We start from the raw sequence: 27934 nt of genomic DNA, 5'->3' as shown, positions 1-27934 counted from the left end.
CACATGTGCCCTGTACAAATGTGTTGTGTGTGCACGTCCATGTACAAGGGCACTCAGACCCATGTGGACTGTGTCTGGGGTAGGACGGTTGTGGTGGTATCTGGTGTGTACCTGCAGCAGTGATATGTGATGTACAAGGTTCAGCTGGCTCTAGGCAGGGAGGATGTTACCAGCCCCACTCACCCAGCTCTCCCTGGGCCAGTTGGCCCACCTCCAGTCTCCATGCAACATGTGGGTGGCAGTGCTCACAACATCCTCAGTCCGAGAAGCCACAACTTAAGAAAAGAGCTCTTTATTCCACGTTGTCCAATATTTTTACACAAGTAAAATAAAATGCATATCTCTATGTTCCGCGATTGGGTGGGAGGCGGCGCTCTGGAACAAACGCTGCAACACCCTGTAAACATGATGGGGTGGAAATGGGGGGTGGGCTGGCCTGCAGGTGGGGAGGCAACCTCAGGGAGGGTCTGCTGTGCCTACCGGGCTGTTCAGTGCTGACGCTGCGCTGGCTCATGGAGGGAGCCCGTATGCACAAACAACTGGTTGCAGAGAAAGGCCTTATGTCTGGGGGTTGGCTGGTCAGCAGGGCCCAAGTATTGTCCAGAGTGCCAGCACGAGGCCCAGAGGGGCAAGACTGCAGGCAAGGCCAGGCAGGGCACCTGAGCCATCCGCATCCCCACCTCCGCTGCCCCCGCCACCCGCCTGGCCCAGACGGCACTGACTGCGAGTGCGGTTTTTGCGGGAACAGCCTGGCCTTCGGCGTGGGCCAGTGGTCGGGGGCCCTGGCACCTCAGAGCCCTCTGGCTGCAGCCCGGTGAGTGGGGGCTCAACTGAGCCAGGTAAGGTCCCGAAGGGGGAGTCGTTGCTATGCCGTGGGCTGGAGCCATTGCCCGGCGGACTGTCACCTGGTGGCACACGCCCCTTGAGTGCATTGCCAGCGGAGGCTGGGCTCCCGGCCTCCAGAACTGAGGCCTTGTCCATGACATCTTGCTGGCAGCACTTGGGTAGCCCCAGCAAGTCCTCATCAGTCCAGATGGGATGAGAGGGCTTGGTAGCCACAGCACAACCTTCTAGGTCAGTGGCAACCAGGCGCTTGAGGTCGTGGCTGGCCAGACGAGGGGGCAGGCTGCAGGGCACCTCAGAGGAGGAACCACGGAACTGCTGAAGCCAGGCCCAGAGTGGGCGCAGCCGGCAGTCACAAACCCAGGGGTTGTCATTCAGCCGTAGGTATTGCAGGGCACGCAGTGGCGCCAGGGCCTCGGCGGATAGCGCCGAGAGGTTGTTGGCAAACAGGTAGAGCGTCATGAGGCGGCCGAGGTCTCGGAAGGCGTGAGGGTGCACATGGGCCACGCGATTCTGGTGTAGCAGGAGACGGTCAAGGCTGTGCAGGCCACGGAAGGCGCGCTCGGGCACGCTGGGGATCCGGTTACCATGCAGGAAGAGGTGTGTGAGGTTGCCCAAGTCTCGGAAGGCGTCGTTGGGCAGTGCCTGCAGTCTGTTGTCCTGCAGATAGAGGTACTGCAGGGCCACCAGGCCATGGAACAGGCCCGGGCCCAGCTCCTGCAGGCCACAGCGGTCCAGATGCAGCGTGTGCAGGCGGCTCAGGCCACGGAAAGTGGCAGGGTCCACGAAGCGCAGCTGGGCGTTGTCACTGAGGTCCAGCTGCTCCAGGAGCGCCAGACCAGAGAAGGCAGCAGCATCGATGCGGGCCAGCGAGTTGGAGTGCAGCCACAGGATGGTGAGGTTGCGGCAGGCGTGGAAGCCAGCGGCCGGAACGTGTGTAATGCGGTTCCCATGCAGGAAGACTCGCTGGCTTGCGGCTGGGATGTCGGTGGGCAAGGCCTGCAGACCCTGTTGTGGGCAGCTCGTTGTCACCTTTGGCTCATTGTAACACACACAGGCACCTGGACATGGCGCTGCCACCCTCCATGCCTGCAGACACAGCAACCATGCCAGCAGCTGGCTCCCTGCAGACAGACAACAGGTTAGGAAAAAGATCCCTGAAAAGCTGGGCACTAGGGCCATGCTAGAGTATGGTCAAAGCCACAGCAGCCACTGCTGGGAAAATGGGACATGCAGATTCCTGCTCAGCACACCCAGTGGAAGCCACCAAGCCGTTGCACCAGGGGAATTACACTTTCCATTCTGAGAAACCATGCCACCCACTTGAGGCCCAGGGTCAGCCAAGCCAGTTTCCCAAAGCCTCCTGGATGTTCACGCCTACAGTTATGAGCTGACCGCCACTCCCATCTCCACTCCCTGGTCCAGTCCTTGTCACCCCAGCAGTCAGATCAGGCTGGGAGACAGGGCAGGGGCCCTCAACAAACATGTAGGGGATGAAGAGGCAGGGCTGAAGTGGAGGCAGTCCTTCCAGACTGTAGCTCGGAACCCACATCCTGCTCAGGCCCAGAGCTGTGGAGCCCGATTATGGGGAGGTTCTGTCACTGTCACCTGGTCAGAAGCTGAGCTTTAACCTAGGAAGCTGTAGAGTCTGGTTGGTCCTTTACAGGGCGCTGGGAGGGCGAATGGACCCTGCTTGCTGTACCTGTACTAGCCACTCGCTCCCTCCCTCTATGCTTCCCCCTCATCACCATCTTTAAATCGCTTCCAGTTTGGGTAGTAGAACACTTCCTGCAGCCTCCTCCCCTCGGCCTCATTCTCGACTTGATTGCCTCCTGGGGCGAGGAGTTCACTCCTTCTTGGCCAATCTCCTGGCAGCAGCCCTCAGACACTGCCCTCAATTCTCCTGCCCAGATGGTACCCTGCCGCGGGTCAGTGGTGGGAAATTCTCAGTGGATTCCTCCTCAGTCCCATCATGGGGTGAGCTACACCAAGGCTCTCCACGAGGACCTGTCAGACAGGAGAAGCCTCCTGGGACACCCTAGCAAGTCCTGGTCACCAGCAGAACCTCATGCCCCAATACAGAGCTCAGGCTTATCTTTCTACCATTAAGACACCCCTGTTTTGAATCCTGAAGGCTCTCTCTCTGCCTTCAGGAATAAGTCTATTAAAATGTGGATCCCCCTGGGAGGGTTATGGCTTATCAGCTAACACTTGAGTTATCAGCTAACACCTTCAGTGACAGCTAGCTAAAAGCAAGGTTCTGCAGACATGAGGACAGCTAAGTGTAGGGGCTAGGAGCCAGGCTGAAGGAAGGAGAGGACCACGCCAGCTTGCCCACTTGGACTGTGGCCCAGAGCCTTACTACCTAGGTTGACCCCCTCTCCCTGCCCCCGCAGCACCAAACACCACACATTTGGCTAGGGCTTGTGCAGACGCTCGCCTAAACCTGGTTTGCAAACATGTAGGGACCAGGATGGCCACCCATATTGTCAGTCCATGTTCACACCCTCCCCAACTCTGGAGCTTTGTCTATCATGACCCCCAGACGCCCTCCTGGAAGACCCCTCCCCGCCATAGCCTGTCCCTTTTGCCCTGCCCACCTGTTGGGGCTAGAGACCATTTGTTGACTACCTGGGGGATGGCAGTCCCAGGATGGGGGCGTCCAGAGAGACAGACCTGGCCCAGGGGGCCCTGGAGCATGAGGCCCCTTCCCCAGGTCGGCTGGCATAAACCCGCCCTCCCCGGCCAGGCCGTGTGCGTGGGAGGTGTTGAGGGGGCAGCCTGGCTTGATGTTCTATTTAAACTGCTGACACCCTCTCTTCGCACAAGTCCTCCCGGGAAAGTCGGGTTTGAATGTGCCAGCTCCCTACCAGTGTGTCTCACCTGCTGTCACGGGAGGTAGCTGCTGTGTAAACAGTACTTCCTGCTCCCAGGACCTGGGGGCAGAGTGGGGACTGTGGCCCACAGGTGAACCTCATTAATAAGGGTGGGCCAAGCCACCCACTGAGGCCACGCTGCCTCCACACCACATTGTGACCATGTCCCACAACTCCTTGCCTGAAGATATAGCCTGTAAGCCTGGCCTGGCTTCCTGCCAGAGCCCAGAAGGCTCTTCCTCTGCCCTACAGGCCAGGCCCACTCCAGCCTGGGGCCCCTCTGAGGGCACAGCCACCCCCCTCCCAAGTGCCTGGAACAAGTCACAGAGGCTGATTCACCATGGGGCAGTGGCTTGGTTCCTCTGCACTGCCTGAGTCAGTGGGGTGGTGCTGGGGGTGCAGGGGTGAGGGGCAACTCCATCCTCTATGGTAACTGGCTCTCCTCCCCTCACCCCCACTGGTTTCCATAGCAACCCCTTCCTCCAAAGAGCAGGTGAGAGGCATCTTCTTGTATAATAAACCTAACTTGGTGTCATGGCTTGTATTCAGGTGCTCTGGGGTCAGCAGCCTGGGAGCCCCCACTTGTCACCTCCCATCCCATTCCTGCCCTAGAAAGACCTCTCCAGCTTGCAGGTCTGCACCCATCCACCCACCTCCTCTCCTTTCCCTCTCTCTAGTCCTGGTTGCCCCTACTAGTTTCTCTACTTCGTTCACTCCCCACTTCTCCACTGTGGTGACCCTAACTAACACTCCCTTACCAGCTGGGCCCGCAGGACACCTGGGCTCCCCCAGCTTGCCCTGAGGCTCCCAGCCTACAGGAAACCTATACCACAGCTGCCCATCCAGGGAAGTCATCATCATTCCTCTTCCATATAGATCAGGACCGAGTCCTGAGTTCTCCCCCAAAAGGGGCCACATGGGCTGTCTGGCTAAGGCTAGGGACTCCTCTCTGATCTGGCTCAAGGGTTCCAGTGAGGTGGAGGAGGGTTTGAGGGCTGTGGTCAGTGGGAGGACAGTCTGCAGGCCTGGAAGGTTCTAAGATTTCTAGCGGGGAGGAGAAAAGCCTGGACAGGACTGGAATGGAAGTTATCTGGGCTCTAGGATGACTTCTAGAAAGATAAGGGGCCCTGAGCAGCAGGTTTCCCAGCTCCATCACACAGCTCTCGGCTTCCTTTCCTCTGAGAAAAGTGATGGGGAGGTGAAGGGGGATCCAGAAAGCGAGAAGAAGGTCGGGGGAGGGGCAGAGAGGGAGCCAGGTGGGACTCCCCCAGCAGCCGCAGGAGCCAGAGTAGGCAGGAGGCTTGGAGGCTGCTGAGGTAAGCAGCTTGTGGCGCCAGAAATGCCAGAAACCACATCAGGTGATGATGGGGCGGCAGCTGGGGGAGGGAGAGAGTCCCTCCCTTCGTCACCTGCCATCCCCTCAGCCCAGTGGACCCTTGGACAGCTGAGGTGCAGAGCAGGATGTGACCCTGTCTGTCCCCACTCACCACAGCCAGAGCCAGACTGAGTGACCCGCCTACCCATTCCCCATCAGCCCAGCCTCCCTCTGCCTGCAGGGCCCCCTTCCTATTCCTCATGCTTGGGAGTCCTTAGTATCAAGCCAGGTGCCAGGGTGGAGGGGCGCAAGTAGCAGAGAGTAGTAGAAAGAAGCACCTTCTCCCCACGATGCTTGTTGCTACCCACAGGTGCCCGCATCATGGCTGTCACTGACAGTCTTGGGGGCCCCGAGCATGAGCTATCACCTCAGCAGTGCTTGGATGCCGAGAGGCACCACGTCCTCCTCTGTGCAGTGGGGCAGATACCCACTTCATGGAGTCCAAATGGGAGCCGACCGCCAACACAACCAGAGATAGCACCAGGCAGTCACATTCTCCATTGTCTCCAGCTCATTGTCCAGGAAAGAGGGAATGGGTAAACCCTGCAGATGCCAACAGAACCACAGGGCGCATCTGGCTCAAGCTAGGAGGGCAGGGGCAGGGGGAGCTGAGTCTGCATGGGTCCTTGCTTTGCTGTCTGTGGCTTGGAGGGGACATGTCCAGGGAGCTGCTGAGCTGACATCCTCCCCCCAGAAGTTTGGGGTCAGCTAACTTTGAGGGGCCAGACATAGGGGGAAACCATAGCCCAGCTGGCTATCGGTCAACTCAAGACCCTTGCCAGCACCAACAATGTCCTTCGAGGGGCCACATCACTGATCGCAGTATGAGGCAGAGCAGGAGGCCAGAAATAGCTCAGGGGGAGGGAGGACAGGGAGGAGAGATGTCCACATGCTGCAGAAGGCCAGGGCACCCCGCAGTGCCACGTGCACACCCGCCATCCCTGGTCCCCACTCCTGCCGGCCCCCACCCTCCCAGCGTCCATCTGTCCGGCCCCCGCATCCTCACACACTTCTCACACCCACCACCTACTTGCCTCCCCTCCTGGGTAGGGCACTGATGCACCCAGAGACACGTGCAGGGGCAGTGCCACATCTCCATGGCACTTCCGGTGCCCCCTCTCTGGTACCAGGGTCTCAGTGGGACAGCCCACCCTGGCAGGGGCCCTGTATTTCCTGCAAGTGTGACCTCGGTTCCTTACCGCCCCCTTGCATGTGACCCCAGCCCACAGCCTGCCCATGGAGTACATGGGGCAGGGCCTGGCCTGCCGCGCCCACTCCCTTATTGATCTCTCTCCTTGGTGCAGTGGCTGCAGGAGAAGGGCAGGCAGGCTGGGGTTCTGCAGGACTATGAGAGGCAAAAGGAGCCCTGGTAGTACACTGGGTTAAGTGTTGGGCTACTAAGTGAAAGGCTGACAGTTCAAACCCCCTAGCTGTTCTGTGGGAGAAAGAAGTGGCAGTCTACTTCTGTAAAAAATGACAGCATTGAAAACCCTATGGGGCAGTTCCAACAACATGAGTTGTTCTAGCCTCATGAGTTATTTCTGCCTGTAATTGTCTTTTAGTTATTTTGTGGTTGTGACAAGTTCTGGTGGTGCAGGATGCTAACAGAAAGATAGGTGGTTCAAATCCACTAGGTGCTCCAAGGGAGAAGGATGAAGCATTCTGCTCAAAGATAGTCTTGGAAACCCTACGGAGCAGTTCTGCCCTGTCCTATGTTGTTGCTGTTGTTAAATGCAGTCAAGTTGGTTCTGATCCATAGCGACTCTGTACAGGGTTTCTGAGGAGCAGCTGGTGAGCTTGAACCACCAACCTTGTGGATCAAACTGACTTTACAGTCCAGCGCATTAACCACTATAAATTGGGATAGATTGGAAGGCAGTGGGTATATGGGTATGATTACATGCCATAACAAGAGCATGGGAGGATAGGCCTGAGTCTGGCTTGGAATCCTCATTCGACTTCACTTTTCTAGGAGCCAAGTGTGCTCCCCACCCGCACCCCGTACTATCTTATTTAAGGCATGAATGTTCAACAGCTTATTTACCCATTTTATAGATGAGGAAAACAAGGTAGGGTGTAGGGAAACCACTTGCTCCCAGCTCTGGCATAATAGCATTTGAACCTTCCATTTTCCAAGCCCATAGCACCAAGGATCTGAAAGACCTTTCTGGGCAAAGAAGTCTTTTTTGGATAAGGCCAGGCTGCACGCAGAACCTCACCCCATCACAGAGCACATACTCCCCACTAGATGCCAATCTCCCTGGACCCCCACCCTGAGGCATGGGGTATGAGAGCCCCATCCAGCTCTAGGATATTACCAGTGCAGCCTACCACCCACAGCCCCTAGAGTCTGGGACTGAGCAACAGCCCCTCCTTCTCTCCTTTCCACTAGGTCATCAGTAGACGCACGATGCCTCATTTCCTGTAGAATTCTGTCTCCACCACGTACTCATCGTGGCCCCACAGTTAATGCAATCCGACGGGCAGCGTGGGCTCCAGTCCCAAGAGGAGGCTAATGAGGAGCTGGCTGGTGACTGACACGGCCTGCACTGGGGGGGGGCATGGGATGGAGGGCACCTCCCTGTCATGCTGGTCGCACAACCATCTGATCCCCTGTCAATCCCAACCATTCCTCAGTCCCTTCCTTCACCCTGGCTCATAAACATCACTGCCTGCAGTGACCCCTGCCTCACTGGCCCCTGCCCAGCACAGCTTGGAGGGTGCCTTGTCTGGCAGAGCCCTCTTACCCCTCCACACCCATTCCCACTGCTTCCCCTCACCCTCAGCCCACTAGACTGTGGGGTGCTAGTCTTGCTGCCAGCACAGTCCCTGCAGGGCTCAGAGTGGGCTTCTGATAGGGCAGGGCAGATAAGTACTGGAGCGCACACTCAGGGCACATACTCAGAGCACACAGTAGGAGCATACACATTGGGTATACAATAGGAACGCACACTCAAGCACACAGTAGGAGCACACACTCGGGGCACACAGTAGGAATACACACTCAGGGTGTACACAGTAGTAATACACAGTTGGGCATACAGTAGAAGCATACACTTGCGGGTCAAGCTAGGAGCACAGACTCAGGGCGCAAACAATAGGAACACAGACAGAACACACAGTAGGAGCACATATTTGGGGTCCATGCTAGTAGCACGCACTTGGGGCACACAGTAGGAGCACACACTCAGGAATACACGGTATGAATGCATACTGTGGCACACAGTAGGAGCACATACCCAGGCTCTCCTGGGAGGCGGCTAGAGCAGAGCAGGACGAGCTGATGGGCTGGGCAGAGATGAGAACTGGAGCCTTTGCCAGGAACCAGGTCAAGGTGGAAGATCTAGTCTCCGCTTTAGGAAGCAAGACCGAGCAGGTGCGCACATTGTCAAGAGCTCTGAGCCCTCGGCACTTGTAAAACATGACAGACAAGGCAGCAGGGCAGCCTCTGTCCAGATAGGATTCTCTTCTGCTCTGAGAAGACACATACAGGCAGCTCCAGGCCTCCGGAAGTCCACCCGCCCACCTGCCAGCTGGGATCTCTGCAGATGTGGCCTCAGCTGGGAGAAGAGGTGGACCAGACATCACCTGAGGGTGATAAGTAGCATCCTTGCCAGGTAAAATCCAGCCATTTTCAACAATATTCCTGACCTGATATGGCTCCCAACATCCATAGAGTGCTCAGATGTTGTCACAGAGCTGGTGACTTGAGGGTGGGGACAGCAGTGGGCACAGTGCAGTGCCTGTGGGGGCCATGGAGATGTCCAGAGAAGACTGGAAACACACCTGGCAAGGACAGGTGGGAGCCTGAGCATCCTGCCTGCTGGGCCAGTAGGCTCTAGCATTTTCCAGGGATGAAGGGATTCAAGCAACAACAAAGGACCTCATTTGAGTCATCAGGGACCAGGGCTACGGCAGCACTGGGTCCAGATGGCCAGCAGGAAGGACCTGTCACACCTCCTGTTTCCTACTGCCTTCAACACACCATGGCCAAGGGCTGGCACTTGCTTTTTATAAGAAAGTAACACTGGCAAAGAGCCACACCTGATCTGTGACGTGTTGTCTACAGCTCCTTTCATGGTACCATGGCAGAGTCGGGAGCTTTGAGAGAGATCATGTGGTCCACAAAGATGACATATGTAGTATCTCACCCTTTTCGGAAGAAGCATGCAGCCCTCATTTGCTATTAGAGCCACCGGATGCAGTGAGTGCCTGCTATGTGAGTGTTCTCTGGTAGCGTAGTGGTTACAAGTTGGGTTGCTAACTGCAAGCACAGTAGTTCGAATCTACCAGCTGCTCCACAGGAGAAAGATGAGGATTTCTGCCCCCAGGGTCACCATGATTCAGAACCAACTCCACAACACATAACCACCACTACCACCATGGCCTACCCAAGGTCATTTGAACCCCCGTTTAATGAAGAGGAAACTAAGTGTCAGAGAAGGCCAGTTTCCTGCCAAGGCTAGGGAGGACAGAACCAGGGGAGGAGAGAACCAGTGTGGAGCCCAGTCAGCCTCAGAAGAGGCTGGGCTGAGAGCAGCAGCAGAAGATAACTCTGAAATCAGCCCACACAGGTTAAAAGAACAATGACTATTTTGCTAAAGAGGCTGTCAGCAGGTTTGTAATCAAATACACATGAAAGAGGGAACTTAAAAACACAAACAGAATAAAATTGTTTGTAAGGAGCCAAGGATTGGATGTCCCCATGCACCCTGAAGCAGGCACTGAATGAAAACAGTCCCAAAGGCTTCATGGAAGAGAAGTCTAATGGAAGGCAGTTTGGAGCCAGAGGTAGGGGGTGGTTGGTCTCTAGAGACACAGCTATGCCCCCCCCCACCCCATGTCAATCCAAACTGCTACCCTGGTCCTTCCTCTGTACCCTGGAGGGTAGCTTGCTGATCCTTGGGCTTGACAGCAGGAGACCTTTAAAGGGCTGGGCAGATATGAGGAGATGCTCTGCCTCAGGTGAAGAGCCTCACATTTAAGAACAAAGAGGTTCATGACCTTGGGGCCAGAAGAACTAGATGATGCCCAGCTACCACTACCAATTGCTCTGAAAGGGATCCTGGAGAGAGTGGAAGAAAAATCTAAAACAAAAACTGAAAATCATAAAAACAACCAAATGTAATGCTCTGCTAGAGACTGGTAGAATCCTTAAGACGATGGCCCTTAGGCACCCTTCAGTTCTGGACGTGAACTCACTCATGTGGCTCAGTTTTCAGCCACAGAATTGACAGGTCTACAAGGGGAAAAAGAGCATTGGGAGGTACGAACATCTCAGAGTAACCAATCACTTGAGATCTAAAGGGCAGCACTGCCCCAAGGACAAAGTTCAGAAGAGTTAGGAAAGCAGGAGGAATGGAAACAGGAAACATAGAGAGGAAGTAGGATGAGGGATGTTACATTGTGGGGACTCAATCAATGAGATGAAACAAAATGTACATGAATTATTGGATGGAAAACTGATCTGTTCTGTAAACCGTTACCCAATTCACAATCAAAAGTGAAAAACAAAACAAAGAGCTAATCAAGATTAGGTCAGGAACCAAGAGGGATCTGAGAGCACAAGGCTTCATGGAGGCTGTTCCGGACACCACGTGGCTTTGGTGGGGGCTGGATACCAGGCATCCTGACATCTGCCCACTCCTGCATACCTCCAGAAAGTTGGTCTCTAGTAGAGGTGTTTGCTGTTGTCATCAGTACCGGCAGCATCACACCAGCCATGTGGAAGGCCCTGGATCATGGGTGGCCTAGAGCCCACCAAACCTCATGCAGTGGCAGGGAGCCCAAGTTGAGTGGGCAGCGGAGAGCAGACAGCAGACAGCAGCGCAGTGTGGTTGTGGCAAGCCAACTCAGTGGCTATGGAGGGTTTATGGATGAGCATCTATGTCCCAGGGGAGGTGCTGTCTGCTGGTCCACCATTCCATCCCAACCCAGCCTTACAGACACTCAGAAACAGCCTGTGCTCCACTCAGAGACAGGGCAGGGAGAGTTAGACAGGAATGAAGGGAGCAGGAGGGGATGGACAGAAGTCAGGATGCCAGGGATTCAATTATGTCCCCTTAAAATATGCATCAACTTGGGTAGGCCATGATCTCCAGTATTGTGTGGTGGTCCATCCATTTTGTGATCTGATGTAATTATCACTCATTTTTTGAGGTGTTGTAAAGCCCAACCTCTATAATAAAAGGAGTTCTGGGCACAGTGGTCTAAGTATTGGGTTGCTACCAGAAAAGTCAGAGGTTCAAACTCACCAGCTGCTCCAAGGGAGACAGATGAGGCAGTCTGCCTTATACGGTTGCTATGATGGCAGTAGATATACTAGTGTTGTTATGATATACTCATTGTAGGGTGTACCTCGAGTCACAACCTTACAAGCATCACATCCTTACTCAATTCACACCCTTTATCTTATAAGAGATAAAAGCAGAGAGAAGCAGCAAAGAGGAAAGGGACCTCAGTACCAAGAGCCAGGAGTGGTATGCGTCCTTTAGACCTGGGGTCCTTGAGCTGAGAAACTTCCTAGGGGAAGAATGACGCCAAGACATATAGAGATCTCCAAGGAATGCTGGCCCACAGATGCTGAAACAAGACGAGAACCTTCCTGAGCTGATAGAGAGAGAAAACCTTCCCCTAGAACTGGCATACTGAATTGGGACTTTTAGCCTCTGAAATTGTGCAAGACTAAAGCTCCCCAGCTGCAGTATTTCTGTTACAGCAGTACCGGAGAACTAAGATGTGGTGGGGTACCCCCTGCTGTGGCCCAAGGTGCAGATGTCTCCACATCTGTCTTTCCTGGAGGTGTCAGTGAACCCTCCAATGGACACATTGAGGGTGAGTGGCCATGAGCCCACTCTTTAGACAGGGCACAGAGAGTCAGAGAGGCAAGGTGACCAGCCAGGGCACCAGTGAGGTGGTGATGCTAGCAGATAAAACAGGGCATATCTGAGTGCCAGGATCCAGGAGGAGGGCTGCTGTGCCATACTACTCCCCACAGTACCTCTGCCCAGGCCTCCTGTTCCCTGAGCTGACTGAGTGTGGGTCCTGGGGTCTAGCAGATCTGAGCTTAGATCCAGGCTCTGCATCTCCCAGCAGCCGCTCTGAGTCTCCATCTTACATCAGTGATGAGAGGATGGCCATGGGACAGCGCCCATCTCTTGGGGGCCAGGTAACACCTTTGAGGTCCCCAGCCTGGGACTGGGCTCTCTGCCCATGTCCTGCTTCCCCAGAGGGCACTGCTGGTCTGACCTTCGTCAGCCCGATCCAGGCGAGCATCCAGAGCCAGGCCTGTCTCCTGTATCCTCTCAGCAGTTGCGGCTTCTCTGGTCTGAATGGACAGTTAACCCTGCCTTATCCAAGAGTGGCTGCAGCAAGAGCCTGGGCAGGAGGACGCAGTGGCTAGGTGTGTTACAAACATGACTGGAGGTACAGACAGGCCTAGTGCTGTGACCTAACTCACCTGCCAAGAGACCCCTGCCCATAATCAACCTAGATCACCACTGCTTCCCTGCTTACCCACCATGTTATAAGTGGCACTTTGGGAGAGGAAAGACTTGTGGGTTAGAGACCCCATAAGAGGAAGGGAACAGGGTGAGTGATGGGGCCGTTCCCCTGAAGAAATAGCCCAGGGGATGGGACTCCACCATTGCCATCTGGAGACCCCCAAGGGTGGTTACTATATGATCCCTTGAAACCTGCCAGCCAACAAGCTTTTCTCAACAGAGCTTCCAATCAGCTTCTAATACGACCAGAAAACCAAAGATCACCAAGCATCTGGAGATGGCTCCAATGCAAACCAAGATGGAAAACAACTCTAGAGGAAGCAGAGACAATGCAGGAATAGAGGAAAATTGTAAAGAAAGGAAAAAACAAAACAACAAATTATTATCCTCAGAGGTATAGAAGACAGAGCCCTAGTAGTGCAGTAGATTAAGTGCTGGACTGCTAATCACAAAGTCAAAGGTTCAAACTCTCCAGCTGCCCCATGGGAGAAAGATGAGGCAGTTTGCTTTCATAAAGACTCACAGCCTCAGAAGTCCTAGAGGGCAGTTCTACTTGGTCCTATAGGGTTGCTATGAGTTGGCATCCACTTGATGGTGGTGGGTTTGGGTTTGGAGTGGGCAGGGATTGAAGAAAATTTAAAACAAGAACAGGGTGCCATGAACAAGGAGTCATAAGAGAACAAGAAAGAATGACTGGAAATTAAAAATAGAATTGCTAAAATTTAAAAACAAAAATCAATAGAAGGGTTGGAAAACAAGGTCAAGGAAATCTTAAACAAGAAGAATAAAAAGAAAGGAGGGGGGTTAAAAAAGATAAGATTCCAAACTAACATCTGTATTAGGGGAATTCCTGAGCAAGAAAACAAAGAGAAAAGTTATCAAAGAAATAACAGAAAATTGCCCAGAGCTGAAGACCTCTCTCTCCACCATACAAACACAAAGAACAACATCCATAGTAGCCACTTCAGGAGTCTGGGGATCAAGAGAGGCAGGAAACTCCCAGAGGAAAGCCTGGGCATGAATAAATAACATTGAACATCAGACGGTTCCACAGCACACTGGTCACCAGTAGACAACAAAACTGATAAGGCGTCAAAAATCTATGGGGCAATGATAATTAACATGAAATTGTGTACCCAGTTATGGTACAGTGAATTATCTAATGTCTCTTCTAGTCCTAGTCTGTAACTCCCACCAAACAATGTTTCTGCCCTTCTGGGTCTTGGTAAGAGAAGGTGGTAGAAGACACTAATAGAACGACATGTTAGCAGAGTTCATTGATATTCTAAAAACTTTAGCATGGGTATAAAAATGAACCATCTCAGAAAAAGGAGGCGGAATCTCACTATCATCAAAGACAAAGAGCCATGAGTGGAGCACATTTTTTGGGCCCTGAGATCCCTGCACACTGAACCTCTTCGACACCAGAGGAGTGGCAGAGGAGTAGCAGCAGCAGAACCAAGAACCAGAGCACAAGACAGAGCAGTGGACTTCCCACCCATGGAGCAAGGAAAGCTGAGTGATTTTTGGCAAGTCTTCCTAGTAGAGTGTGGTACCTCCAGGTACTTAAGTGGGGGAGCTAGGTTTGCTGACCCACGGAGATAGAGCCAAGTGCCTTCAGGCTGAGGCTTATGGTGGAGTAGTGTGTCCTGTGGGCATTTATCAGCAGCTGACTGGAACAACCGTGCCCTGAGCATTGTCTGATTTTGTATTGTAACCTGTTCACTTCTCTAATGAAACCCAGAACTGTAAGTATGGTGTCTGAGTCCTGTGTGGCCATTGCAATGGAATATCAAATCCAGCTGAGGAGAAGTTGTGAGGTTGTGGGGAGGAATGATTGGTGTCACAAGATCTTGTACCAACCAATCCAGTGTGAATAGATTTTCAAACATGCAGGAACTCGTATGGTTCTTCACCAGGCCTACCTTAGAAAGTTAGTTGGGGGTGCCAAAAGGAGGCCATAAAATGTACCTCAGGAAACACTGAAACTACTCTGGTGGCTGGTAAAAGGAAGTCCTAAGGCAGCAAGATCAGGATCTGGGCTGAGACTTCCAGGTGAAAAAACCAGTACACACTTGACATGGGGAAGAAGTAAGAATATAAGGGAGGCAGATGTGACAAGAGGGAGGGGAAAAAAAAAAAAAAAGCCAAAGACAATGTAATCACCAGGAAAAACAAAAGGCTACATATACAAGAAAGGGAAGGTCACTGCAGATTCACATGGCCTGGGATGGCCAACATGGTTATGGATTTAACTGTTAGTAAAGGAACCCTGGACTCCTGGTGTGGCGCTGTAAGGTCAGCACTGCACTATGAATTGCAAGGTCGGCAATTCATACCCCCCAGCTGCTCTTCAGAAACCTTATACAGGGTTGGAACGGACTCAACGGCACATAACAACACTGTGGGTTAAGTGTTGGGCTACTAACTAAAAGGTTGGCAGTTCAAACTTACCAGCTGCTTCATGGGAGAAAGATGAGGCAGTCTGCTCCCATAAAGATTTACAGTCTGGGAAACCCTATGGAGCTGTTCTATTCTGTCCTATAGGGGCCACGATAAGCCAGAACAGACTTGATGACAGTGGAATCAGTGGGTTAACAATCCCTGAAGAAGGACATCATCCTTGGTAAAGTAGAAGGTCATCAAAAAATAGAGGAAGACCCTCAGCAAGATGGACCCTATTGTACACAGGCTCACTACGAGCTGGAAAAGACTTAATAGGGTAGCGCCAACAGTCTGTACTGAACTACTAATTGAAAGGCTGACAGTTCAAACCTACCCAACGGCACCACAGAATCTGATTTCATAAAGATGACAGTGAAGAAAACCCTACAGTGCTCATTGCTACTGTGTCACACATGGGGTCATCTGATTCGAGGCATCAGGCTGGGTATTTTGTTGTTCTTATAGTGAGAAGAGCGCCATGCTGGGGAGTGCAGTACAGGTTTAACCTTGTGCTGGCTACAGGCTGGGTACAGATTATAACCTGTGTAAGACAATGTTGACCAAAATGTTATTTTTTAAAAAAACCAACACTGTTGCATATTTGATATGGGCACCTCAGAAACAGATAAATACAAAGAAAACATAGTTTAGCTGCCAAAAAGGTGATGCATGTAGGAAAGAAGCAGGCATTGTCTGCGAGGAGCAAGCCACTGTTCAGCTGGGGCATTAGCACAGGGACAAGGCCCTGCTTACCACTCTGTCTGGCTCCTTCTCACCTGAGGGTGGCTGAGGACACCCCAGGTTCCTTGGGATGCTCTGGGCTCCCTGCTCAGGGGACCTCGCAATCCAGACAGATTACAGCCAGAGCAGCCACACATGTGAAGGAGCAGCTCCGGCAGCCCTGTTGAAGGCAGGGTGGCCACTCCCCATGGCCCAGCCCCCTCAAGATAACTCTCACACCCTGGCTTTGACCATGTAAGGGGGCTGGTGCGCAGCATGCAAGAAACCCTGATGAAGCCCTCTCCCCTAGGCCTTCCTCCTCCACCCCATCTCATCATTGTCACAGGATCTGCACCCCAATGTTTACAGGTCTGAACCCTCCCCCACAACCGGAGCTGCTCAGGAGTTGACCTTGCCAAGAACAGAAGGCTATTCAGGGCTTCTTTCAGAGCCCCAAACAACGTTCCTGCCACCAACCCGTTGGCACACAGGCAGGCAGGGGCGACGTGAATAAGTAATTGCTCTTTTATTAACGAGTGATAAATTATTCCTATACGATTGTGTATGCAACTCTTCCTTATTTGAAATCAATTTGGGATGGGAATTGTCAGTGTCTTCTCACCAACGAGGGTGGAAGAGGCAGGTGTCACTGCCTCACAGAAAAGCAGGTCAGTGTATTTTGGCTGCTGCTTGATGAAGCAGTGCTACCCCCTTCTTCGGGCAGAGCGGGGGTCATGCTGCCCTGGGGGCGGGGTGTCCCCAAGGGAGGCAGTGCTGAGGTGGAGAGAGGGTGGAGGCCAGCGCTGCCACGCTTGTCTGCCCATATCCCCCTGAAAGAATCCCTGAAAGAGGTGCCACCCAAGCCTCGAAAACAGACTCCCCAGGCCGAGTCCCAGGGAAGGCACCAGGTCCAAGGAACCAGCTCCGACTCAGCATCTGGTGGCCACAGCCACACCATTAGAGGCCAGGGTGGGCCCATTTGCAGGCCAGGATCTGCCTGCCCCAGCTCCCTTCACCCAGACTCCAGCTGCCCTCCAGACTGAGCTTGTGAGGCCTGAAAAGGCATTTGTCTTTGTCTTTTCCTTCCCCTTATCCCAATCCTCCCTCCACCAGCACCCCCCTCCCCAGCCCAGCACAGGAGGACAGACAGGTCTGGCTCCCCTTTGCCACCCCTGGTTGGTCCCCAGTGTCACTAGAATGAAAAGGTCAGTGGAGTAAGATGGAGCCTGTGAGAGCTCCACACAGCAGGTGTTCACCAAGAGCTGAGTCAAAAGATGACAGTACCTCGCAAGAGCCCCTCACATCTTATAGCCATGTAGCCAGCACCCCTAGACCTCTGGGCATGAGACTCCCCTTCTAGGCACTGCAGATGATGCCCACAGCCGGCCAGCTCACTATCCTCTGCCCTGCACTTGGCACTTCTTCCTGTTAATGCACTTTCAAACCAGCAATTCCATCAGGCCAGCCTCAGCCCCAGAACCACCCTCACCCCCCACTGGCCCTGAAGTGGGTTAGGCTGCCACCTCTCATTCTGCCCCCAACCCCCAGGCTAGACACTGCTGTAGATCTGACCCTGAGGCCTGTAAAATGTCAGAGCTGGATCCTAGCATCCTGACAATCCCCTGTGGGTGGGGGCACTCTCCATCCTGGATCTGGAACCCACCCATTCCCCAGGTCCTCCTGACACTCCTCAACCCCTTGTCTTCTGTCCACAGCCAGCCATGCACATTCCACCCTGCACCTAGGTTCCCCTAGGCTGTGTCCCACAAGGCAAGTCCAGGACTAGTGACCTCTGCCTACAGCAAGTACTCCCTAAATGTCTGTCGAGGAATGCCACACAGGCCCACCCTTCCAGCCAGTCAAGGCCATTTCCAGGGCAGTACTCCTAAGGACAATCACAGCCTGGAGCCTCACACACTGAAGTCCCTGGGGTGGGTGTCCACACCCTAGCATCAGGTTCTGAGTGGCTTGATTTCTGGAAAACTTTGGTGCATTTTCTCACCAAGACCACAGCTTGATAAAATCAGAATTGGTTAAGTGCTTCTGAGTTTGTTGTGTGTGTTAATATGCTGAAGTGGGAGCATGTGGCCTTGCCCTGGGGGTCCCAGAATTCGAGGTTCCACAGATGGGACAGAGGCCAGGCCTTCCACCTCAAGGAGGTCTCCCAACCTCTCAGAACCTGCTTCCTCCCTTGGAAACAAAGATAACAGAATGCACCTCACAAGACAGTGAGGCCCATGTGCTCACACAGGGCCAGGTGCATGGCAGGTGCCCTGCCAAGACACTGTCATTGGAGGGCTGAGAGCAGGCAGGAGCAGAGGAGTTGTACCTCATATCATCTCCAGGTACCTTCCAGGGAAAAGAACTGAATAGCTGAAAGGGAGGGCCAGTCACATTTAGGAAGATGATGGCCCCCTGACGCTTCCCTTCAGCTCTGTGCTGACCACCCCATGGCCCAACCCCTTTCATACCCATGCTACTACCTTGTTCCAAGTGTCCACTCTCTGATCCATTGTCTGATGAGGCCACCATGGGAGGAAGTGGATAAAAGCAGAATTGGGCCTGTTCTGGGAGGGCCCGTTGGGTTGCTTCTGGTGGCATAGTTTTATAAGTTTCCACTGTGGAGTGCTCAGGTGGGAAAAGGCATCAGTTAGGCCCAAGGTATCTACATGAGTGACCTCCTGCCCCTTGCTGGGTGACCTGAAGTGGGACAGGACCCTACTCTGAGTGTTGGCTACCTTGAGGACATGAGCCTTAGGTACTGGGAGTTCCAGGCCTGTGTCTCTTCCTAGTCATCTTCCACCCCCCGACCCCCCCGAGCAACATGATCTTGTCCCAGTCAAGTACTGAAGACAACATGATGGGAGATACACTGACCACAACAGGCTCCTGGGATTTGGGAACCGGGGGCTCCCTGCCTGCAGGGGATAGGGATGGCAGTCCATGTGGGTGCTGAGGGGTGGCTGGCTTCTTGGAGGGGAAGCAGAAGTGGTCTCACAAGCATAGATCTCTGAGAGAGGCCCTGGGGCAGCTCAGGGGTGGGGATGGGGGGAACCACTAGTCTATGTGTATCGGTGTCACGTGTCCTTAGGTGGAAGGCAGGCCAGTCACAGTGTAGGACAGGGTGCCCTAGGGTCTGGCCCTGCTCCTAGCAGCTGGTGAAGAATGAAGTCCATTAGGGCCCCCATCTGTCTCAGTTGCCTCGCTGTGACATCGCGAGGAACGTAGCTAGAATATCTTTATGGAGAGAGTTTTTCTTTTGCCAATTTTCCAACAGGAAGCCAGACACTTGTCACACCTGTCCGCATGTCAACCTCTGCCTGACATAAATTGGGGCCGAGGCAGGGAGATGAAAGCCAGCCTGGACATGGCCTGGTGGGCAGGCCACGTGTCACACTGCTGGGGTACATAGCCAGGACGGGGCCATCCACAGACAGCCCCATTCCAAAGCTTCCACTCCCATCCTCTGGGTCCAAGGTCCCAAAGCCTTCCTCTGTCCCCCTCCTGCCCTGTGGTGACTTCTCCCACATACCTCTCACCCAGCCATTCTATTTCCTCCTCCTGAGATCCACAGCTCCCCTTCCCATGATGGCTGTCCCACCACCCTGCTGTCCCCCAGGCCTCGTGGCCTTTGCTTCCCTCTCTAAGACCTGGCAGACTTGGCTTCGGTGAGGTCTGACAAGCTGAGGTCAGGTACTAAGGATATGATCCTGTGGCACCTCCGCTGGCATGGCTCTCTGGGGACCCCATATGCTTTGGGGTATTTCCCAGGCAGCCTAATGGGGAAGTCTTGAGTATGTCTTCAGGAATATCTGGGTCCCCACTGCCCAGCATGGGACTGACCTGGGACTGATGCTAGGGTATCTCTTTCCTTGGAATATTGGTGATCAGAGAAGTGAGTGAGCTAGCCCCCTCTTTTAGGGCCTCTGCCCCTTGATGCCCACTAACTCTGACCACAGGAACATTGTGAGCCCATCTACCAGGCCAAAACCAGGGACCTGCATCAGCTCTTCCTGTGGGGAATGGACGCTCATACCTGGAAGGGGGTGGGGAGAGGGTGCTCTAGGAGTCTCAGTCCCTGGAGCTGAAGGCCTGCCTCAGCTGTCTGGAGTCCTGGGGGAGGCTGAGCAGGGAGCAATTGGTCAGCTATGTGTCTTCAAAGGAGTTTTCAGAGGTAGTAACCCTGAGGACTAGGCTGGGGCAGGGTGGGGAGGAGGGACCGGACAGATCAGGGAGAGGTGGGCGGCCACAACTAGGGCAGACTGCGATACATGTGGGAGGGAATTTGGCATGCTGTGAGTAATGGAGGTGGGGGCCACTAGACAGATTTCCAGTTTTCTGGCCGGGATGTGGCGTGGAGGCAGGTGGGGGCTGGGAGAGCTGGGCGGAGAGTGTCCTTGTGACCTTGGCCAGTTTCACAGCTTCCTTTGACCACCCTGATGGGGTGTGTTTACCAGCGTGCTGATCCTGTCAAACTGCTCCAGAGCAGAAACCACATCAGGGCCGTGGCCCACCCTCCCTACCTTCCCTCACCCTGCTCCTGTCTTTGGAAGGCCATCCAAGTTGCTACTGCTAAGGATCCAGCCCTAGGACCAGGCAGGAATTGGGGGCCAGTTCCTCTACCTGCCCCGAGAGTCTGGTGCACTGTGGATGTGGGGGTGTCATAGGCTCACATGTAGTGAAGGCTAAAGAACTGTGTATGAGGAGGGCTTCAAATCAGTCACGGAGAAATAGAATGAAAAGAGAATGGAAAGTTTCCATTCAACTTTTACAAGCCCCCTCTTATCTCCTTCTGCATCTGCCTGTGACTGGGTCCAACCGAGACCTGCCATCTAGTTCCCTGCCAAGGGGACCCTGGCTGAGCTTCAGTCTCAGAGAAGGGAAGACAATGGGGACTAACGAGAGCCGCCAAGTAGATCCCAACTTGCTGGTCCTGTGCTGCTCCAAGCCATGTTTCCCAGCTTCAGCTTGGTTCACACTCAGGCCTGTTCCACAGCATAACAGTAAGTTCTACCTCCTATCTCCCCTTGGGTGGGTAACAAGGACACTTACCAGCAGGAATGATGGGGGGCTCCTCCTCTACCTGTCCCTGTCCCTCTAAGGCTCAGCAGCAGCTCCTGTCCCAAGAACACGCTGGGGACCATACACCCTGGAGACCTCTTTTCCACCATCCATTACCTCTCAGATATGGCAAGTGGGGAAGGCCCTTTGGAATATGGGGACTCCTGGGAAGGTGGTGGACACTTCTCTCATGGGGGATCCTGAAAACCCCATCATAATTCCAGCCCAGGGCAGGAAGTCCTAGGGGGCTTCAAAACGTTTGTAGAAAAGTCCCATTTTTCCTTGTACTTTTTGAAGGCCCTGTGTGTTCTAGGAGGCTCCTAAGCTGGCTGAGATGGGACGGCCCCCGGGAGTTGGGCAGTTTGCCTAATCAAGCCCCCAGCACACGCTGGACCCTGGAGATAGCACTCAATACCAGATCCACCGTCACCATACCTGCCTCACAAGGCAGGCCTGGCTGACTCTGGGTGTAAACCCAGTTAGTCCCACTTTCCAGGTATTTGACACCTGACCACCTCCATGCTGAGGGAATACAACACAGGTTGGCATCTTTATTTTCTTTCCAGAATGAAGGCCCGAGCTGGTGACCCTCTTGCAGCCACTTTAGCCAGCTGGCCTGTGTGTGTCAGCCAATGGCCATCCCATTGGGCTGCCAGTTCAGGCCTGTCTTGGGAGTGGCTGAGGGGTAGGGCTAATACCCAGGCATGAGAACCCCAGGAATGCCCATGAGGACGTCCCTCCATGTCGACCCCTACCATCTCCCAGAAAAGTGCAGGCAGGAAGGCTTGGCTAGACACATGTTTTAGGAAAACCTCTCCAAACCTGGAGGGAGCCTGGCATCTGTGGACTAGGAGAGGGGTGAGTTCAAGACAGTCTCTTGGGCAGGCCAAGAAGGGAGGGCCCAAGAAGAGGGTCCAATTTTGCAGGAGGGTTGGAAGGAGGAGGTTGGGAAATCTTGCCAGAGGTGAAGAGCAGGTGGCACCGAGGGGTGCCCAGGATGTCCAGGGAAGCAGAACTGCAATACAGAGGGAGGAGAGGTGGAGCCATGGAGGAGGTAGCTTATGGGATCTTCAGACTGCACTCAGTTCCACAGGCCTGACACAGTAGAGAGGTGGCCAACATTGGCTGACCCACTGCCTGGGCCTGAGGGCCAGTGGCAGACGTGGTGACAGGCCAGGCTGAGTCCTCAAAGCTGGTCCTACTGGGACAATTCCAGGGACCAAGCCCTCCACTGTATTCCACACTCACCCACCACCCCTCAACTCTGAGTACGTACTGTTAGGACTGGAACTGTATTCCCAACCACTAGGGCACTGAACCAAGAATGTCGCCTCTGGTTGGCAGTCATGGATCATGGACAAGGCCTTCAGTGTCCAGAGAGGGCCGATGGTGCCCAAGGTCACACATTGAAAGAGCATCACACAGGCTAACCCTACAGGCTGCTCAAATTGGGGGTGGGGTCCTTTTAATATGTCCCAAGATGCCTCATCTGAGCCCTGGCAAAATGTGAGGAATAAAGGCCACATCTCATAAAAGTCAAAGTGGCCTTGGGCAGACACAGGACATGGCCTAGGAGACAACCACAGCAAGGGGCAATCCATGAGGGCTCCCAGGAGGAGGTGAGGGGGCCTGAGCCCCACTCTGGCCTGAGCCCCTCAGCACCCCAGCCTGCTCAGCCTCACCCCTTCCCTCAATGGGCCCCTTGCCCAACTTCAGCTTTAGCCTGACATTTCCTATGACATTTGCTGCAAAGAAATAGAGTCATAAATCCAAAGGTTAAATTTGCACATTGCCTCAAACTGCAAGGAGGAGCCATGACTCCTCATCCACCAGGCACACTGAGCATGCAGGCTTGTGTGGGATGGCCCACCCATCCCTAGAACCTCTGAGGGGGCCTGAAGGTCCCACACAGACCTTGGAGGGACCTCAGTCATCATTCCCTACAATCCGTTCCTGGGGACCCTCAGCCCTGAAGCTTCTTGGGGAAGGGCACTGGTTAGAAGAAGTGTGCTTCCCACCTGCTTATGCAAACCAGAGGCTCCGAGAAGCTAAGTGGACAAGGAATGGGGTCAGCATTGTTTAGTGCAGCCACCCCCAAATTTGATTGACCATGAAATCCTTGTTGAACACCCACTGACGTTCCATGCATTTCAATTCTACAGAGCATGATCTGTGAGGACCAGACAAGGACATCCACAGTGTGGACGAGAGAGCTGAGAGGCACAACCTCGGGGTACCAGGTGGGCCTGCTTTGAACTCCTCCTTAATTCCCTTTCCCTGGGATCCTATCCAGTTCCATGATCCTAGGGCCCAGGTGGGGGCACACTTCCTGCCAGACTTACTGGACAGTTAAGTCCCATACTCTGCTCACCCAATCCTTGTCTCTCTGCTCTGCCCTTGGCTCTGGTTGCCCTCAAAGGCTCCCTCCAAGGGAGGAGTCAAAGTAGGGTGGACCATGTGAAGTCAGACAGGACTGTCAAGACATAGTACGTCCAACACAGGAGCCAGCACAGGAACTGGGGACCAGAAGAGAGGCTTGTGAATGGGGACAGGTAGGAGGGGGACCCCAAAGAATCCCTCGCACAACACTGAATTTGAATGACCTATAAATGTCCGAAACAGATTGCATTCATCATGAATGAGAAATGGAAACCCAGGCCTGGCAAAGATGTGTGCAAATGGCCTCACCAGAGTTAGGGAGGGTGTGAGACCAGGTCCTGGCACAAGCACTCAGTGGAGGGGGGATGGTGGAATGATGTGACCATGACCACACAGGTGATTTGGAGGTGGCTCCTCGAGAACACACTGGAACAGTGCATGGAGTGAGAATCAACAACCCTCTTGGGAATGGATCCTACACACACCAATAAATCCATATTGCATAAAAATAGGTAGCAACACACGCAATTTTGAAAATGCAGTGACAAAAGAAGAAACGGCATATAACAAAACACCCGTAGGATAGAACCCGGCTAGGCTTACACATGTCCCAGTGTGCCAACCTCCAGGGCCGGTAGTGGTGTCCCACAGCTTCCTGTTGCCACACTTTGCTCTCCTGTCCTTCAGAGCATTTAATCCCACAAACTCACAAGGACAAGAATCGAATCCTTTATCTGCCTGGTTCAGAGTAAGGTCTCAACAGGCCATGAATGAATGAAGGAATGAATGAAAGGTCATGAAGAAACGCAGCACCTGGGATGTGGTCATGTGGAGGCCTGAGTGTGGGTGGAGCCAGGTTCCAGGGCTGGGGGATATTGAGGGAGCTCAGGGGTTTCAGAGGCTGGGCCCTTGGAGAACATGGTAGAGGGGGAAGAGGACTCCTGGGGGTCAGCATAGTGAGAGGCAGGAGGGTTTCAGTCAGAGAAAGCATTGTCTATATCATGGACCTGGAGGCCAGAGGTCCTAGGTGTATCCACAGAGGACCAGGCAGTCCTATCCTGGGGTCAGAGGTCAGGACCCACCAGAATGGGAGACAGGGCAGGATGAACTATATTGATTAAGTGGTTGTTGTTGTTGATAAGTGTCGTTGAGTCGGTTCCGACCCATAGTGACCCTGTATAGGGTTTCCGAGGAGCAGCTGGTGAGCTTGAACAGCCGACCTTGCAGTTCAAATGGCTTTGCAGTCTGGCGCATTAACCCACAGCACCACAGACCTCAGTAATGCTGCAACAAAGCATAGGAGGGGCTGGGGAAGTTCATTCCCTCACACACTGTCCTGACTCATTTTACACACACACACACACACACACACACATCTCCTTCACACATTCTTTTCCTCAGACACTCACCTCACATACACCCCCCACTTCCTCCTTCACACACTCCCTCATACACACACACTCAACATACACATTCCTTCTCACACATACACCCTCATGTACAGATTCCCTCATATACTCCCTTCCGCTCTCTTTCTCTCTCTCTCGCTCTCTCTCTCTCTCTCACACACACACACACACTCCCTCCCTCTCACATACACACTTCTTCACAGACACACTCTCTCTTTCACATTCGGTCATTCACACACCCCCTCAACATTCATTTCCCCTCCCCCCTTTCACACACTCTTTCCCTCCCACTCCCCTCCCCCCACATACACTCTCGCATTCCACAACAGCCCCTTTTTGGTGTTGTTTTTCTGACCCCTTTTCCAGATGCACAGACTGAGGCTCTCTAAGGAGATAGCAGGAATCATACCAGGTTTTCCTGTAAGGCTGTCATGTGGCTGCAATGGGTCCAGTCCCTGGAGGTGGGCTCTGAGTCAGCACTCCCACCAGGCACCCTGAAGAGGGGTGGGCACTCTGCCTCCTCTCAAGTCCCATCCTGGCTTCTGCCTAGACCCTCCTGGTATCACACCATTTGTCCCAGACAGCCATACCACAAAGTCACTAACTTAACCCTCGTGGCAGGGATCAAGGTGGCAGGGGCACCAGGGAGCCCCAGGCTGTCCATGGTGGAGTACCAAGATCCTCAGAAGAATGGTGAGGCCAAGGCTCAGACATTGGGAAGGCATGGCCATACTGCCCTACCCCTCACTGACACAGTCTGTCACTCCCCAGGGCCCTCAGCTTCAGGACAGTAGATGTTCTAATCCCACCCCGCCCTCTTTCCAGAGCTCCAGCCTGTCCTATGGTGAGGGCTATTTTCTACAACCCCACCATAAGCCCACCTAATTCAAACCCACTTGACTAGACTCTTTTCCTTCTGACCACTCCTCACTCCAAACTTCTGAAACCCAGAGTAGCTGAGGGACCTTGGCCACCCATTAACCCTCACGGCAATCTTGAAAGGAGTCCCACTACTCCCATGGGGGAACTGGGACTCAAGGGCTCCCACTGGTGAGGGGCAGAGCTGGAATGGTATCTGTAAAGTGGGTAAGAGAGAGGGGGTCTAGTCAATAGTTCAGGGATTCCAGGAGGAGAATGAGTACCTACCACCATGTTCAGTCGCCCTACCCTCCAGACCACTTTTTCTTCACCTCAGCTGCACTTTACAGATGGGAAAGACTGAGGCTTAAAAAGGGGGCATGTCCAGCCCACTTTTGTGGGGGGGGGTAAGGTACACAATCCCCCTTGTTCTACCATGGAGCCTACTACCTTCCTTGCCCTTTTCTCAGGGCGTGGGGGATGGGAGGGCACCACAAGCTCTGGGCCGCACATCTATCATCAAAAATTTCACCCCCTACACAACATACAAGGATGGTCATTCTATAAGGATAATGGTGGCTGGAGAAGCAGGGTGGATGTGGCTTTGCCTCACTGAGTACCTCAAGCCCTGGCCAAGGGGCCTCACCACAGCACCCTTATACATCTGTGCCTCAGAAACCCTCAGCAAAAAGGCCCTCACCAGGAGAAGCTGAGGTCCCAGCAGCAGAGCCTCCCCAAGGTCACTCTGGGTCAACCACCGAGGTGGCACCCACCTGCTCCTAGGTGGGTCAGGCTGCTGCAGCTACAGACAGTGCCCAGGGTCTGGTCTGTTGAGATGATCCTCCCTGCCCAAGAGGTCCATGACCACTATCTTTCCTCAATGCTCCCATCTGAGGCAGAGAGAGTAAGAATGGTCTACAGACCCTGCACTTCAGGTCTTGGGCTGGGACCACTGAATAAGCGACATATTCTCAGGGACTCAGCTACAGAAGCAGGCAGAACCAGCCATAGCCCACTTGGGCACATTCAGGCCATTTATACCAGGAGGGACAGATACATACTCTAAGCACAGAGTCACACATACGCGTGCACGCGCACACACAAGAAGCATCCTGAATGGCACACACAGCCACTGATACATACAAGCACAAAAGGATGTGAAGGGGAGATTCCAGGTCAGGGACATAGGCGGAGGACCCAGGTGGATGCTACCTCTGTAGCTGGTTGTTAAGTATGATCTAGCTGTCCAGAGACCCTCCACATATGCAGGTGGGAATGGGAGTGGGTACTGCTAAGGGGGGGGGGCAACATGTGCAAGCGTGGAGGCCATATAAGCATGTCATGTGCACACGTGAGTAGCAATAGGCATGCATCCGGGTACAGGGGAGTGAGAACAAAAATGTGCACCCTCAGAGTCCCTGTATACCCACAGTGTACACGCACGTGCTCACTGGGCACCCTAGGCATGCTTGTGCACGCGCGCGTGCAAATGTGCAGCCCATGTAGACACCAGCACGTGCAAGAAAACGTGTGTGCAGCCTCAAACAGCGAGTACAGCAGCAGGGCAGCCATGGCCACCTGGGCAGCATCTTCAGGCAAGATCTGCCCCCCCCCCCCAAGCCCGCCCACCCTCTGGGGACCTCACACCTTGTGAGGGAGGGGCCTCATAAGGCTCCCCAGATAGGGGCGCTACACCCTATCAACCCTAGTGCACGGCGGCCAGCCGGGAGCCTCGCTGGGTCCTCCGATTGTGGGTGGGGCTAATCGCCTTTGCCTAGAACAGGGAGGGGGCAACGCTGGGACTGCCTCGCCCCCCACGCCCGGGGCTGCCGCCAACGCCCCCATTCATCCCACAGAGGGCTGACTCCTGAGGTTCTGAGCTGAGTTTGTTGGGGTGCGGACTGATGGATCCCTTCCCCCACCACGACCCCACAGCCCCACCACGGTACCCACGTTTCCGCAAACCCAGTGCATTAACCCTTCGCGACCAGTGTCCGCCCAGGCCGGACCCCGCCCTTCCAGCTGGCGGACCCCACCCGGGCACCGGTCCAACGTCAGGGGCCATTCGGCCCCGTCGCCCTCAGCCCCGTTGCAGTCGCCAACTTTGCCGGGAAGCGGCAACTTTTCCTTCTGCCGCCGGCTCCGCCCTCCCGGGGCTGGGGCGCCACTGGTCCAGCCCCGGCGCGGCACTGCGGTGGCGTTCACGGCCGCCCGTTGACCCTTCCCCCTACCTCAGTAGCCCGGGACTGGCTTTGCGGCTCCGGAGGGGGCTAGGGCCGCCTCCCTCCCCTGTCCCCCGCCTGCTGGGCTCGGGGCGCGGCGCGGTCACTCACCTCCGGAGAACGCCCTCTCCATCTTAGGGGTCGGGCGGGGTGTGCCGGGGCCCGAAAGTCGCTCCTGGGCCGGCGCCCGTCACCCGGCGGCCGGCGGAGGCGCAGCCGCCCCGCGGCCGGGTCCGCATCCAGC

General features: G+C 54.3%; 1 protein-coding gene across 1 annotated transcript; it reads right to left on the bottom strand.

The window, feature by feature from the left end:
• Positions 1-579: 579 nt before the first annotated feature.
• Positions 580-27040, bottom strand: RTN4R (reticulon 4 receptor). The gene is made up of 4 exons (XM_006875843.1): positions 26912-27040; positions 8585-8654; positions 8334-8447; positions 580-1967 (listed from the first exon to the last, which is right to left on the bottom strand). Exons 1-4 carry the CDS (start codon positions 27038-27040, stop codon positions 580-582), a joined length of 1701 nt encoding a protein of 566 aa, XP_006875905.1.
• Between the last annotated feature and the right edge of the window lie 894 nt (positions 27041-27934).

This window comes from Chrysochloris asiatica, unplaced genomic scaffold (genome assembly GCF_000296735.1).
Source record: "Chrysochloris asiatica unplaced genomic scaffold, ChrAsi1.0 scaffold00340, whole genome shotgun sequence".
Classification (NCBI taxonomy): domain Eukaryota; kingdom Metazoa; phylum Chordata; class Mammalia; order Afrosoricida; family Chrysochloridae; genus Chrysochloris; species Chrysochloris asiatica.
This window is presented reverse-complemented; position numbering and strand designations above follow the sequence as displayed.

Bases quoted from the DNA above. Each gene is read 5' to 3' on its own strand.
- RTN4R (XM_006875843.1), bottom strand. From the start codon at position 27,040: ATGGCTGCCCTGCTGCTGTACTCGCTGTTTGAGGCTGCACACACGTTT. The intron at 8,655-26,911 runs GTGCGTGTACAC...CTCTTCTCCCAG, and splicing joins CTAGGGTGCCCAGTGAGCAC to CTGAGGCCACATCTGCAGAG. The intron at 8,448-8,584 runs GTATGTGTCTTC...TGCTTCCTAAAG, and splicing joins CCGGAGGCCTGGAGCTGCCT to CGGAGACTAGATCTTCCACC.